This window comes from Tupaia chinensis, unplaced genomic scaffold (genome assembly GCF_000334495.1).
Source record: "Tupaia chinensis unplaced genomic scaffold, TupChi_1.0 Scaffold145907_1, whole genome shotgun sequence".
NCBI lineage: Eukaryota > Metazoa > Chordata > Mammalia > Scandentia > Tupaiidae > Tupaia > Tupaia belangeri.
In genome coordinates, this window is record NW_006205765.1 from 2038872 (window position 1) to 2054303 (window position 15432).

General features: G+C 44.8%; 2 protein-coding genes across 5 annotated transcripts in view; one reads left to right on the forward strand and one right to left on the reverse strand.

Annotated features, from left to right (window-relative positions):
* The window catches only part of STK36 (serine/threonine kinase 36), a 45363-nt gene extending 30141 nt beyond the window's left edge, over positions 1-15222 (reverse strand). For 3 of the 4 annotated variants that reach the window (XM_027768335.1, XM_006168657.3, XM_006168655.3), the window contains exons 1-6: positions 15097-15222; positions 14341-14507; positions 10265-10405; positions 10074-10151; positions 7974-8104; positions 7480-7729 (exon numbers count right to left, since the gene is read on the reverse strand). In XM_027768335.1, the coding sequence (XP_027624136.1) occupies positions 7480-7729; positions 7974-8104; positions 10074-10151; positions 10265-10405; positions 14341-14424 (684 nt within the window). In that variant the 5' untranslated portion in view covers positions 14425-14507; positions 15097-15222. The other variant, XM_006168656.3, reaches the window with a different exon arrangement.
* Positions 15223-15261: 39 nt separating this feature from the next.
* The window catches only part of RNF25 (ring finger protein 25), an 8025-nt gene continuing 7854 nt past the window's right edge, over positions 15262-15432 (forward strand). The window contains exon 1 of the mRNA XM_006168654.2: positions 15262-15359. Within this exon, the coding sequence (XP_006168716.1) occupies positions 15319-15359 (41 nt within the window). The 5' untranslated portion in view covers positions 15262-15318. The remainder of the gene's footprint in view (positions 15360-15432) is intronic.

A 15432-nucleotide genomic window follows, 5' to 3' on the forward strand; every position in this document is an offset into this window, starting at 1 on the left:
AAGAGAATGGAGGAGAAGGGACTGCGGCATGGCCATCCCCCCTGGGGGGTGATTTCTCGCTTTCTGTCTCTCTGTCTCTCTCTGTCTGTCTGGCGAGCGCACGCGCCCTATAGCAAAAAACAAAACCAAACAAAAAAGAAAACCTCTCCCCCCACAAAAAAAAGATAAAAAAAATAATAAATAAATGAATAAATAAATAATTAAATAAATGATTCTTTAAAAAAATAAATAAAGAGGGGGATCCCATTGAGGATTCTGAATCTTCCTAGGAGACTCTGACTGTGACCTTGTTGAGATAATTGAAGGGAGGGAGAGCCCTCTGCTCAACTACAAGTGAGGACACTTGTACTGGAGAAAATTAAAACCCTTCAGTCATGTCTGGCAGGAACAGGTCCACACGATCTCTCACAGCCCCAGAGACTGCTACATACTACATCTCGACTCTATACATTGGCAGAACTTGTAGAACTAGCTGCCAAATTTAGACAAAAGGGCAAAGGAACATGGGAGGGTGGCTGCTTTATTTGTAGGATGCCAGGGCAGATGTCATTCTCCTTTCTAGGGAAGAATTGTGAAAAATGTCTTCTACAACCAATTGCCTATCACTCAGCCAGTGCATTCATGGCGTTGCTACAGCAGACAAAATGGCTCCTTACTAACATGGTTGACAGTGGCTAATTATCTCATCTGACTCAATAAAGGGGACTTACTCTCCTTATACCCCAAATGGAGTACCATGGAGGACCTTCAGGAATTTACCTGTGAGCCAGGAATGCATAAGTACTATATACACTAGTCTCTTCAAGAGGCCAGACAAAATGAAATTCACCTTGGTGTCTTGCAGTCTGCTCTCTTCCCCATTACTGTACCCTTATTTATCTCTGTGCACACCCCAGTGGTGGACCTAGGGGAAACTGAATCTGTACAACAAAGAGAGAGTCTTGGAGGAAAAGGACAAAACTAATGAGCCACAGAAAAGAGGTAGCTATGTGGGGCTGATGGGTGGTGTGGTGGTTAAGGGTGCTGGACTCCCACATGGCCAACCATGGTTTGAGTCCTGGACCTGACGCCTTCTTTCTCTCTCTCTTTTCTCTCTCTGTCCCTAGTTCGTCGAATATAAATAGAATCAAATAAAATAACTCTTTAAAAATAAAATAAAGTTAAAAAAAATAAAAAGAGGTAGTGGTGGTGCAGGGCCCACTAAGATCACTTACAAACAGATGTGGGTAGGTTTAATAAAACCCAGAGTGGATCCATCTAAAATAGACAACTAGCCTCAATTGGGTTTGATGGACCTATGGAGGCAGCTACCCAAGGAAAAGAGATTCTAACTCCTGCCTGACAAGAAACAGAGGTGAAGACCTAAGGTGGACACCCAGGAATCAGGAGACCACTCCTCCACTGCATTTGCAGGATGTGTTGCATAATAGCTCCATCTGCTGGGGCAGAAAGGAATATACCACCCCCAGAGCTGCCCCTACTGAAAAAATGGATTTACTCTGTTGGACATGGCCCTTAGCATAGGGAGCAGGCCAAGTCCCAGGGGATATGTGGACTCCTCCATGGATCAGAAGCCACATGTGGAACACTGGCCACCAAAAAATGTACAGAGAGTTCTTGCCTTAGTAGACACAGAAGCAGAACACATACTTGTTTATGGCAACCCCAGTAAATGTGAAGGACCTTTGACTGCCACTGATGAATATGGAACGACCACCATAAAGGTGCAACAAGTAATCCTTACAATGAGCACAGGCCACTTCCCTCCACAGCCACATAAGGTTTATAGTTTCCCACTAATGAATGTATATTAGGAATTGATGTGGGGGCTGGCAGGTGGCATGGTGGTTAAAGGCACTGGACTCCCACACGGCCGACCTCGGTTCGAGTCCCAGACCTGGCGGCTTGCTTTCTCAATTTCTCTCTCACTCTCTCTCCTGTAGTCAAATTAGAATAAATAAATAAATGGTTAAATAAAATAATTTTAATTTTAAAAAAGGAATTGATCTGATATAAGGGCTGTGCCTACACACTAATCTGGGGGAGTTTCACTTCAAGAGTTATAAAGAGGGAACCAGCAGTAAGCATAATGGCTATGTCGCTGGACTCCCACGTAGTCGACCACGGTTCGTGTCCCAGACACAGTGGCTTAAATCTCACGCCAGGCGAGTGTGCGTGCGTGCCCAAGATCCCAAGAGGAGAATGGAGGAGAAGAGATTGCAGTGTGACCATCCCCCCTGGGGGGTGATTTCTCACTTTCTGTCTTTATGTCTCTCTCTGTCTGTCTGGCAAGCGCATATGCCCTATAGCGAAAATCTGTCCAAAAAAAAAGGATAAAATTAAATTAAATTAAAAAAGAGTTATAAAGACAGTGCTGCTCAGGCATGCTAAACATTCTCCAGTAATCTTCCCAACCTCTCACAAAGTGGCGGCAATCAAGCAATGCTGTTTGCCTCAAGGACACAAGAAAATAGGAGATCATGTAAGAGTTGGCTGAAGTTAATATCATCTGATCCACGCATAGCCTTTACAAATCCTGTCTGGATAGCGAAAAAACTGGATGGTACTTGAAAATGACAGATTACGGAGAACAGAATAAGATGGTGCCTTCTCTGCATGCAGTTGTTCCTAATGTTGGCTGGTTGAGGTCACAAATCGGTAGTTATCATTTTGTTGTTGATTTAGCTAATGCCTTTTTTAGTGTTGCTATTCATGAAGATTAACAAGACCAATTTACATTTTCCTGGGAAGGATGCCAGTGGCTATTTACTACTTTAGCCCAGGGATATATCCACAGCCCTATCCTTTGCTATAGTATAATTGCACAAGATTTAGAAAAATAGAGTAAGCCAAATATGGCATCTTTGTGTTATTAAGCAATGACATTATATTAATCTCCGACTCTTTCAGACCTGGAGCAAGCTGCCTCATGACTAGTAGAGCATTTACAGGACTGGAGATATAAATTACAAGGGCCTGGATATCTGTCAAACACTTGTGGGTTGTTTGGTTGGGTAAGACAAAATAACAAAGCAAGGACATTAGAAGTTACTGATAAAATCTAAGCCTTTCCCACTCTACCACCCCCTAAGCAACTATAAGAGCTTTGGGGTTTGTTAGGTTATTGGTGAGTATTTATCCCTCACCTGGCCCAGGTGGTTTGTCCTTTGTATAAGTTAACCAACAAGGGAGTACAATGGAATTGGGACTGTGGAGTGCCAACACCCCCAACAGGCATTCAGTGCTGTCAAAAGTGCCATAGGTACTATGCAGGCATTGGGCAATTTAAATCATTCACTGTGCTGCAAATTGGATGTTTATGTTACCCAGGAGGTGTATGCCCAGGGGCCTTGTAACAGCAAGGGAAAGTGAGACTTCCCACTGGGTGCTGGTCACGAACTGGGAAGTGGGCCCAGGCCTAATACAGTCCTATTGAACAGCAGGTGAATATCATTTATCAAGCCTTATAGCTACTGAGCCTATAATGGCAAGGATGTCCCTCCCCATTGTTGGGTGGATACATGATTTGTCCCATAAACAGAAATTCAGATACTCGGGCAACCTTCACTAAGTGGTGAACCTACCTGCAATAGCACAGTGAGTTATCTACCAGCCCCTTAAGCCATGAACTGTAGCAGCTATTAGGGCCTGTGACATTCATCAACACTGATGTCTCTCAGATAAAAGCTCCTGCCCTCACCCCACCTCCCAAGAGGGAGGGGATGCCTCCAGTGCCAGAAGATGTTTGGTATATAGGTGGCTCCTCCCCCAGCCGAAAGCAAGCTGTAGTATGCGAGCCACCCACAAACACCATGTGAATGAAGAGGGCAAAGGGCAAAGCAATCAGTAGGTGAAACAAAGAACTGTATGGATTGTGATCTCTAAGGAGGAAAGAACCTAGCTCTTTGCATAGACAGCTGGGCAGTCTTCAAAGGATTTGCATTATGGACACTGCAATGGCACCAACAACAATGGAACATCATGAACAAACCTTTGTGGGAGCAGGACAGGAGGCAAGACATTTATGAAATTAGCAAGACTAAGACTATGATATTTATCATGTGTCTGGCCACTTCCCACTTCAAAGTCCTGGCAATGATGAGGCCTATGCATTAGCACATATCTGATGGGACCAGCAGTTAGCGTAATGGCTATGTCGCTGGACTCCCATGTAGTCGACCACGGTTCGCATCACGGACCCGGTGGCTTAAAACTCACACCGGGTGCGTGTGCGTATGTGCCCAAGATCCCGGAGAGGAGAATGGAGAAGGAATTGTGGCGTGGCCATCCCCCCTGGGGGGTGATTTCTCGCTTTCTGTCTCTCTCTCTCTGTCTGGCTGGCGAGCGCATGCGCCCTATAGCAAAAACCTCTAAAAAAAAAAAAAAAAAAAAAAACCCCTAAAAAAAAAAAAAAAAAAAACCACATATCTGATGACTGGAGGAAGGCCCTTTCAAGATGTTGCGGAGTGGCTTCACCAGAAAATGACACATGCCAGGCAAAAGACTTTGTGAGAATTGACAAAAGCCTGGGGAATTCCTTTAAAATACTCGCTTTCTGTCTCTCTGTCCTTCTAGCAAGTGCACGCACCCTATAACAAAAATTAAACTCTCAAAAAAAAAGTAAGAATTTGTCCCCAGCCACAACAGTCCAGATGAGTACCCCTCCTATGTCAACATCACAAGACTGGAGGCACAAGACCCTAAACATATTCTCTTGATTCTGTTAATTGATAAGATAACCTCAAGCAAATACTGTATGTAGAAACCAAAGTCCTGTCTTGGAGACAAAAAGTCTACACTGATCTTTGATTGATTTATATATGCTTTGTTAACATATATAACCTAAGCGTGTGCTCCCTGACTATGCAGATCACTTATATCGACTGGTGTCATTGGTACAACCCATCCTACTCTGCTCTATGTAAGTAACTAAACTCATGTTTTCCCCTGTTGGATCTCTGGGTACATTCTTTGGAATCGGTAAACATTATGCACAATCCTCACAGATTGGGAACTCCTGCTTTACAGTACACACTTGCCTTTGATCCAAGACTGGCTAAAAGCTAGAAGAATGTGATGTCAAGAACTCACTGGGAGTGCTCAGCCCCCTCTCTCTCTCTCACTCTCTCATTCTTTTGCTCATGGAACAAATACACATTTTTAAGCAATTTAAAAAGAAATTGAGGGCCATCGGGTGGTGTGGTGGTTAAGGTGCTGGATTCTGACATGGCTCATGGTTCAAGTCCCAGACCCAGTGGCTTGAATATCATGCTGGGCATGTGTGCCCCAAATCCCAGGAGAAAAATGGAGGAGAAGGGACTGTAGCACAGCCATCTCCCCCGGGTGTGTGTGTGTGTGCGGGGGGGAATGATTTCTCCCTTTCCCTTTCTCTGCCTGTCTTTACCATGAGCACATGCACCCTATGGCAAAAAAAAAAAAAAAAAAGAAAGAAAAAAGAACCACCAATATCGTCACCTTTGTAAAGAAGGGAGAAAAATTAGGAGAAAGAAGGGGTTATTACCTTCATAGTCATTTTCAGAAAGCAAACATTCCAAAGAGTCCCAAACCTACTCACTTTGCCCTCCTTTTAATTACGGTTTATTTGTGACTGAATATGAATAGGTGCATTTATGAATTGAAACACAACTCACATACATGAGTAATTGTGTAAAGATGTGTTTGGGAGCTCTCAAGAACAAATCTTTCAGCAAGTCTTCAAATGGTAGCGGAGTAGGGAGGCTATCTTTGAAAAGAGTGTATCTGTTATAGGATAAGCTCAATTGGGAAAATCCTCAATTGGGAAAATCCTGAAACAGGAACAGAAACTAAGGAGTAGATTATGACCACTATTCTAAGACAAGATGATTTGTTAATTATGGCTCTTGCTAGACTCCTGCAAATCTGCCCTCAGGGAGAATGTATACCTATGTATACCTCCCCTATTTAAAGTTCCTTTGTTTAGATTCTGTTAACTACTTGGACCTCCACTAAATAGGTTGGTGACAAACTTGACTTTTCATCTCAAACAAAAGAAAGCTGTAAAGAGATTTCATTCTCAAAAAAGACTGCATTTAAGTTTCATTGAAACCAATAATTTTGCTCTAGAAAGAAAATGAAAGGGTTCAAAACTCCTCCCTTGCACCCTCCTCCAGCCTGCTGAGACTTAACTACAATAACCAGGCACTATCTCTGCCAGCTACCCTTAATCATTGAGCCAGCCCCACTAGCTAAGGCCATCCTGACGTCTGAATAGGACTAAAAACTGGGTAGGTAACATTTAGATATCATCTGGCCATCAAATATGATAAGAAATAGACGGAAGGTGGGCCCTGTGGCCTGGTGGTTAAAGCAGCTAGATCCCACATAGTTGACTTCATGGTTCAAATCCAGGCCTGACAACTTGAAGAACATGCTGGGCACATATGCATCCATGCACCAAATCCCCACGGGGTAGAGAGATGGAGGAGAAGGGACTGTGGTGTGGCCATGCCCTTTTGGGGAGTGCTTTCTCCCTCTCTCTCTCTGTCCCTCTAGCTCTCTAGTGAGCACGTGTACCCTCCAGCAAATTAAAACAGAAAACAAAAAAAAAGAAATAAGTGGAATAGAGGGCATGTAAAAGGACTGGTATCTATCTCTGGTGTTTTCAAATTACCTTTCCATAATGATAATGCATACTTTGGCTCAAACAGGGGATACAATTCCCAATTTGGTAGACCTCAGTGTACCCTTCCGGAATAAGTCCTTACCGTAGAAAAGCAAAGCTGCTTGGCTCAGCTCCTGCACTAATTCAGTAACTGCAAAATCCTGCCTCAGCTTTGAAAAAGGATTTTGGAAAAGGAAACAGTAGTAGAAGAAGACAAGTTTGTTTGTTTGTTTCTTTCTTTCTTTCTCTCTCTCTTTCTTTCTTTTTCCCCAAAGATTTATTTTATTTTATTTATTTTATCATTATTTTACTTGGAATCATCAGAGAGAGACACAAAGAGAGAGGGAAAGTGAGAAAGCAAGCCACCAGGGCTGGGACTAAAACCATGGTCAGTCATGTGGGAGTCCAGCACCCTAACCATCATGCCACCTGCTGGCTCTAGGAGACAGATTTTTTTTTAGAGAGAGATATTTCTGCTATCGGGGGGCATGCACTCGCCAGAGACACAGAGAGACAGAAAGTGAGAAATCACCCTCCAGGAGGATGGCCACACCACAATCCCTTCTCTTCCATTAGGACAAAGGTTTCTTTTTTTTTTAGAAGTTTTTCAAAGAATTATTTATTTTTTAATTTGTTATTATACTCATTATTATTATTTTAATTTGACCAGACAGAGAGAGAGAAAGGGAAAAACAAGAAAGCAAGCTGCCAGGTCCGATACTCAAATCACAATCGACCATGTGGGAATCCAGCACCCTTAACCACCATGCCACCTGCTGACCCCATAGGAGACAAGTTTCTAATGCAAAAGGAATCCTCCTTTCAGTATTCATTACCTTAAAGCAGGGACTAATAGTGGATGGCCAGCGCACAGGGTCCTTGAGAATGAGGTTGACGAGCTGAAAGATGCTTGTGGTATAGAAGGGAGGAGTACCTACAGCCAGCTCATACAGTATGCAGCCCACAGACCAGAGGTCTGCTGTATGGTCATATGGTCGCTCCTCCACCAGCTCTGGAGACATATATAGTGGTGTGCCTTTGATGGATGTCAGCACCATTGTGTTGGTGCTCATAGCCCGGGCAAATCTGTAGGAGAATGTGGGACAGAAATGCAAAGGTAAAAGATATCCTAGACCTGGTCACTACTACCTATCATTGTATGAGATATCCCAAACCAGAGCAGAGAGGGCATCTTTAATTAGGTTCCAAAAGACCTAGTGGGCATTCCAGTCTTCAGCTCACATTCTAAAACAAGGCCCACGTGAGTGAAGCATATAGTTTAAGACTTTCTGCAGACCTGGAAGCATAGACAGCAGCTTAGAATCCTTACCCAAAGTCACAGAGCTTGATGCCACCACCCTTGGCCAGGAGGATGTTCTGAGGTTTCATGTCTCGATGTAGAATGCGGTGGGAATGCAGATAGTACAGAGCAGACACTAACTGGGCAGCAATGACCTGGACCTAGGAGTCAATCAGGTGGGAGGAAGAAAGAAAAGGTCAGAGGAAGGAACCACTAACAAGCCCACAGGCTTCTAACATAAAGCCAGTGTGACCTTCTCTTCCTTTCCCTTCTTCCAGAGCTTCACATACACCTTTAGTTCTTGCTCTCTTTGTTAATGTACTCTTTTGTTTGTCCATTCATTCATTCATGGAAAATAATTGATTCTCACTTACTAGCTGTATAACCATGGGCTAATTATTTTATGCCTTTCAGATTCATCACCTACAAAGTGACAATAATGATACCACCTCCCTCACAGGATTATTGTGAAAACTGAATGAAGTAAAACATATAAAGCTGGGGCCAGCAGGTGGTGTGATGGTTAAGGTGCAAGACTCCCACATGGCTGACCACGGTTTGACTCCTGGACAAGGGCTGGCTTAAAAATCATGCCAGGTGTGTGCGCCTGTGCGTGCCTAAAACCCTGAGAGGAGAATGGAGGAAAAAGGACTGAAGCATGGCCATGCCCCCTGGGGATGTTACGGGATATTACTGGGAAAATCTTCAACTGGGCCTAAAACAGGAATAGAAGGTAGGAGTAAATTTCTCATTTGCTCTCTCTCTGTCTCTCTCTGTCCAGTAAGCACATATGCCCTATGGCAAAAACCTAAAAATTTGTATATATACAAAGTAACACTCAAAATAGTGCCTGACACTAAGTGAGTGCTATGATTGGAGTCCAGTGGGGGCCATGCTTGCTACACTACTGAGAAGTCTCTGAAATGAAATCTCTGAACTGTGTCTGGAGAATGTATTCAGTCAAATGCTACTAACCACTATGTCCAAGTAAAATCTTGCCTGACCACAACTTAAGCTTTTACTCTGCTGCCACCACACTGGCCCTTCTTTCCTATAGGTACCTAATAAAAACAACAATGTTAATAATAGGTAACTATTTATTTATCTAAAGAATTATTCTTTCTTTTCTCTTTTCTTTTCTTTTTTCTTTCTTCCTTTCTTTAAATTTGCCCAGAGAAGGATAGAGTGAGGGGGGAGAGAGAGAGAAACAGAAAGAAAATGAAAAATCAGGCCGCCAGGTCCAGGACTCAAACTGCAGTTGGCCATGTGGAAGTAAAGTGCTCTTTTTTTTTTTTTTTTGAGAGGTTTTATTTTATTTTATTTTATTTTTTTGCTATAGGGCGTGTGCGCTCGCCAGATAGACAGAGAGAGACAGAGAGACAGAAAGTGAGAAATCACCCAGGGGGGATGGCCACGCCGCAATCCCTTCTCCTCCATTCTCCTCTCGGGATCTTGGGCACGCACGCACACGTGCCCGGCGTGGCGCTCTTAACCAATATGCTATCCGCTGGCCTCAATAAGTAACTACTTAAACACTTCATATGCATTTACTCATTACTCCTCACAACAACCTTTTGCAGTAGACATTAATAGTATTTCCATTTTACAAACAAGGAAACTAAGCACAAAGAAATGAACTTGTCTGAGGGTACCCAGCAAGTAAGGACAAAGTCAAGCTTCATACTCAGATATTTTGGCTCTAGTGTTGATGTACTTTACTTTCATCCCTCTATATACACCTAAACTCTGTCTTTTTTTAGGTTTTTGCCTTGGGGTAGGTGCACTCACCAGAAGAGACAAAGAGAAGCAAAGTGAGATATCCCTCCCCCCAGGGGAGATAGCCACACCACAATTCCTTTTTCTTCAGTCTCCTCTCAGGATTTTGAGCATGTAACACACACGCACCCAGCATGATTTTTCAAGCTGCTGGGTCTGAGACTCAAACATATAGTCAGCCATGTGGGATCCAGCACCTTAACCTCCATGTCACCTGCTGGCCCTATATAAGTTGGACTCTTACATGCTTCCCAGGAGTATTCAAAATGGATTCTCAGTACCTTCAGCTTGCCCCACCAGTCCTTAACCTGGAGAAAGGTTGGGGGTGGGAGAAATTTCAGTCAAAAATAATACCTGGTCTTCAGGAAGTTTTCCATCATCTTCTAGAATCTGAAAGAGCTCTCCTTCAGCATAGTCAGTTACCACCACCACCTGCAGGGAGGAAGCAGTAGCACTAACGGTTCCAGATTCATGCATTCTTTGGTTAGCAAATTCCTGGGACCCTGGTGCTTGGACGAAGGTGACCCAAAACCATCAAAGCACACCTCTTTGTCAGTCTCAAAGCTATCAAGCATATGCACAATATTCGGATGCCGCAGACCTCGCATGATTTCGATCTCTCGCTGCAGGTTCTTCAGCTCCTTCTCTGAACGCCCCAATTTTGGAATGAACTTCAAAGCCACAACCTGTCAGTGGTAAGGTGAACAGTCAAGGCCTAACCAAGCTATTGCTTTAAGTTTTAGGTTTTTATTAGCTATAGGGTATATGTACTTGCTGGGTGTGGGAGGGAGAGAGGGGGAGAGTGAGAAAGCATTCCCCAGGGGGGCTGGTCCCTTCTCCTCCAGTTTCCTTTTGGGATTTTGGGCACGCATGTGCACATGTCCAGTTTTGCTAGGTCTGAGACTCCAACTACAGAGTCGGCCATGTGGGACCCAACCACCTTAACCACCACACACCAGCTGGCCCCCTAACCACACTACTTGAAAAGAGATAGAACTTCAAACTTAACCTCAGTATTCCAGAACTCAGACTAGACTGCTTGAAGAACTCTTATTACACCTGCTAGCCTCTCATCTCCACTCTCCCCATAATGCACTAGCATTGCCCAGGCTTCCTCTACCTCCTGCCCCAGGAAGAAACAGCCTCTGCCAAACAGATACCTCTGGTGGGTTTTGCAATAGATCTGGGGAAAAGAGAAGGAAGAAAAATTAAGAGAGAATAGAGTTCAGGTGGTTTATCGCTTTCTGTTTGGTATGACAGGGACTATCAATCTTGGGTTGTTGAAAAAAACCATGTCAGGACCAGCAGTTAGCATAATGGCTATGTCGCTGGACTCCCATGTAGTCGACCGTGGTTCGTGTCCCGGACCCAGTGGCTTAAAACTCACGCTGGGTGCATGTGCGTGCGTGCGTGCCCAAGATCCTGAGAGAAGAACGGAGGACAAGGGATTGCGGTGTGGCCATCCCCCCTAGGGGGTGATTTCTTGCTTTCTGTCTCTGTCTGTCTCTGGCTGGCTGGCGAGCGCACACGCCCTATAGCAAAAACCTCTCCAAAAAAAAAAAAAAAACAGAAAAAACCATGTCATATTTTTCTATGCAAAAATCCATCAGGACTTTTCCAACAACCCAGTATTTGTTGTTTGCTATGTGTCAGGCACCCTACTAAGTGATTTAGTGTGACATCACATTTAACCCTCAAACTCCATCAATTGGATACTGTTCTTATCTCAATTTTATAAGTAATGAAACAGACACAGAAAGGCTAAGTAACTTGTCCATAATTCTAAAGTTTTAAAATGGTGAAACTGGAGACCAGCAGATGGTATAATGGTTACATCACTGCACTCCTACGTAATCAACTGTAGTTCAAGTCCCAGATCTGGTGGCGTGAAACTCACACCAGGCACATGTATGTGTGTGTGTGTGTGTGTGTGTGTGCTCAAAATCCCTAGAAGAAAATGAAGAGAGAGGATTGAGGCATGGCTATCCCCCTTGGGTGGTGATTTCTCACTTTTTATCTCTCTCTGTCTCTCTGGCAAGTGCACGTGCATTATAGCAAAACAAAAACAAAAACTCTTTTTAATAAATAAATAAAAATCAAATAGTAAAGCTGGAATTTAAAACCAAGTAACCTAACTTTAGAGCTCATACTCCAGAAATATGAAGGAGTTAGTGACTTAGGAATAAAGATTGGGGGCCAGCAGGTGGCATAGTGGTTAAGAGTGCTAGACTCCACATGGCTGACCACCTTCAAGTCCTGGACCTGATGGCTTGCTTTCTCACTCTCTCTCTCTTTCTCTCACTTGCTCTGTCCTCTCTAGTCAAATTTAAATAAATAAATAAAGTTAAATAATTTCTTTTTTTTTTTAAAAAAAAGGAATAAAGATTGGTATAAATGTATCCTGAAAAAGGAAATAAGAATAGTAAGACAGGAGTCAGCAGATGGCATGGTGGTTAAATGCTAGACTCCCACACTGGACTGCAGTTTGAGTCCTACACCTGGTGACTTGTTTTCTCACTTTCTCTCTCTCTTTTTGTCTCTCTCTGGCGAGCACAAGCACTATAGCAAATGATAATAATAAATAAAATTAAATAAATAATTCTAAAAAAACTTAAAAAAAAATACTAGGACCAGCAGTTAGCATAATGGCTATGTCACTGAACTCCGATGTGGCTGACTGCGGTTCGAGTCCTGGACCCGGTGGCTTAAACTCATGCCGGGCGCATGTGCATGTGTGCCCAAGATCCCAAGAGGAGAAGGGATTGCGGCGTGGCCATCCCCCCTAGGGGGTGATTTCTCACTTTCTATCTCTCTGTCTCTGTCTTTCTGGTGAGCACATGCGCCCTATAGCAAAAACCTCTCCAAAAAAAAGAGAAAAGAATACTAAAGACATTTGACATTTATTAGACCTTGAGCAGTAAGAGACCTGACGTATTAGCTATGCTTATGATCTTACAAATTTTAGGGAATTAAGAAGCCCTAATATACTAGATATCAGGAACGTCTTGGCCTGTAAACTAACTTAAACATTCTGGGCTGTGACATGAAAGATTACTGTCACAGAAACCTCACTACACCTGTGCTAAGTGGAAAGTCACCCAATGTAAGTTCTTGAGAAGAAAGGATGTCTAAAATTGAGGTCTGGCTAAAACTGGACTCACGGAAATAATAAGTGAAGGAAGTCTCAATACATACCCCCTCAAGGACTTCTTTTCCTTTTAAATTATTTCTTAATTTGCCATTGGACAGGTAAGCTCGCCAGAGACACAGACAGAGGGAAAATGAGAGAGCGCCTTTCAGATTGCCACTCTGCAATCTCTTCTCTATTTCTCCTTTCAGGATTTGGGCACACATGCATGTGCACTTGTGTTTTTCAAGCCACTGGGTCTGGGACTCAAACCATACTGTTGATAAGGTGACTGGCCATGTGGGACAATTGTTTTATTTTATTTTATTTTGGAGAGGTTTTTGCTACAGGGCATGTGCACTCACCAGACAGACAGAGACAGAGAGACAGCGAGAAATCCCCCCCAAGTGGGGATGGCCACGCCGCAATCCCTTCTCCTCCATTCTCCTCTCGGGATCTTGGGCACGCACGTACACGCGCCCAGCATGAGTCTAAGCCACCAGGTCCGGGACGCGAACCACTGTTGACTACATGGGAGTTCAGCAACATAGCCATTATGCTAACTGCTAGTCCCGGGACAATTATCTTTTTTTTAAGAATTATTTTATTTTAACTTCATTTATTTGTTTTAATTTGACCAGAGAGGGACAGAGTGAGAGCAAGAGGGAAACTAAGAAAGCAAGCCACCAGGTCCGGGACTCAAAACAGTGGTCAGCCATGTGGGAGTCCAGCAGCCTTAACCACCACACCATCTAGTGGCCCCTCAAGGACACTTCTTAACAAAGAATTCAATAACTACCTACAATAAAGTAAAAGTACCCTAAGTTCCCACAAACTGCATATTATTCATTGTAACTCCACCTGCCTGCAGATCCATTACCAAAATGTATAATATATTAAACATAAAAAGCCAGTTAGCAACTTGTGCAGCTCTTATGAACCAAAGTTGTGAGTTCTAAGGGGAAAATAAACATGCATGACCATTCTTCTTTCTTATTTTCCCTATACATGAAAGCCCCAGGGCCAGTCAGTGGTATGGTGGTTAAGGTGACTGAATTCCACATGGTCAACTGTGAGGTCTGGGTCCCAAATCCCACTGCTTTAAAAACATGGCAGGTGCCTGTGCCTGTCTTCCCCAAATCCTCAAAGGATAAAGAAATGGAAAAGGGACTGAGGTATTACTATCCCCCACCGGGAGTGGGCATGCTTTCTCACTCCCCTCCTTCCCCTGGCGGTACATATACCGTCTGGAGAATTTTTTAAAAAGAAAGAAAACCCAAGCTCCCACATTTCAGAACACTGGCTACTGTTTCCTAAAGACTTTGTTTCCCAGATGGCATTCACATGCTTTGGCTTGAAAAAACCTTTTTGCGTGCTTGACAAGTTGGGGGTCAGACTTCTTTATTTCAGATTGGCAGTCCCTACTGGCCCCATTTTCCACTGAAGTTGGGGGTACAGAATCCCACCCCAAAAATATTCCTCTTTGTTTACGACCTGAGCACTATATTTTCTTCGACCCTTGTACACCCTCCCAAAAGAGCCTTCTCCAATCATCTCCAACACGTGGTACTTTTCCATGACAGAAGTTTCAGGTGCTCTCAGAAGGAAGACAGTAGAGACGGTGGTGAAGATCGAGAGTCAGTTCCACACATCTGGGAGGCCTGATTCGGGCACAGAAGAAGGGTAACGTTAGCCCCTTGCCTCTTCCTCTTTTTCAAAATAATCCAGTCCTCGAAAACTTGGTAGGGTGGAGTAGATGGAAAGATGAAGAGGTCTGGAACAAACGGAGCCCATCCTAGGGGTTTCTGCCTCTTCAGCACCGCGCCCACCCAACACCGGGTGCCCTGTCGCCTTCAACTCGGCCTCGCAGCTTCACGGGCTCGCCCCCAGCCTCTCCTCCTTCCCGATCCTGACCCTTCTGCAGCCTTGCCCGCCGACCGAGCCCCGCTCTACCTCTCCTCACCACCGCCCCTGCCCCTCAACCTAGCCTCGCTCCCTCGGACCCGCCTTCCAGCCGCCACCAACTTCCTGTCCCTGCCAACCTCCTGAGCACCCAGGCCCGGACCCCCGCCCGCGCGCTTCGCTGACCCGGTCCGCTCTCTCACCCCCAGTAGGAAGCACTAGTAGGCCCAGGGACGGTCCCGGCCTACAGCCCTGTCCCTTCTGGCTGCCCTAGTTCTTCGCCTGACTTAATTTTTCTTCGCACCACCGCTCAGCCCACTGCCGGTGCCTTTAGGCTTCCATCCTTACCAAACGTCCTCGCTAGAACTGGACGGAAGTTCCGACGACGAGGGCGCTCCCGGGCCTCCGCCCGGCACTTGCTAGCGCACTTCCGAACTCTCAGCACTCAGGCCCGCTCGGCGCCGGGAGTCTGCGTTGCCTAGAAACGGCGCTAACTCCACCCCCGTCTTGGTTTTCCACCTCCCAGTTTCCCAAGGGCATTTCCGGTTCCGGCTGCGGGCCGGAGAAGACATGGCGGCGTCTGCGTCCGCGGCAGCGGGGGACGAGGACTGGTAACTTTGGGGCCGTGGGCTTCGGCTGACTCGCTAGGTCTGGCGCCGGGCACTGATGGCGGGCGCAGAGGGG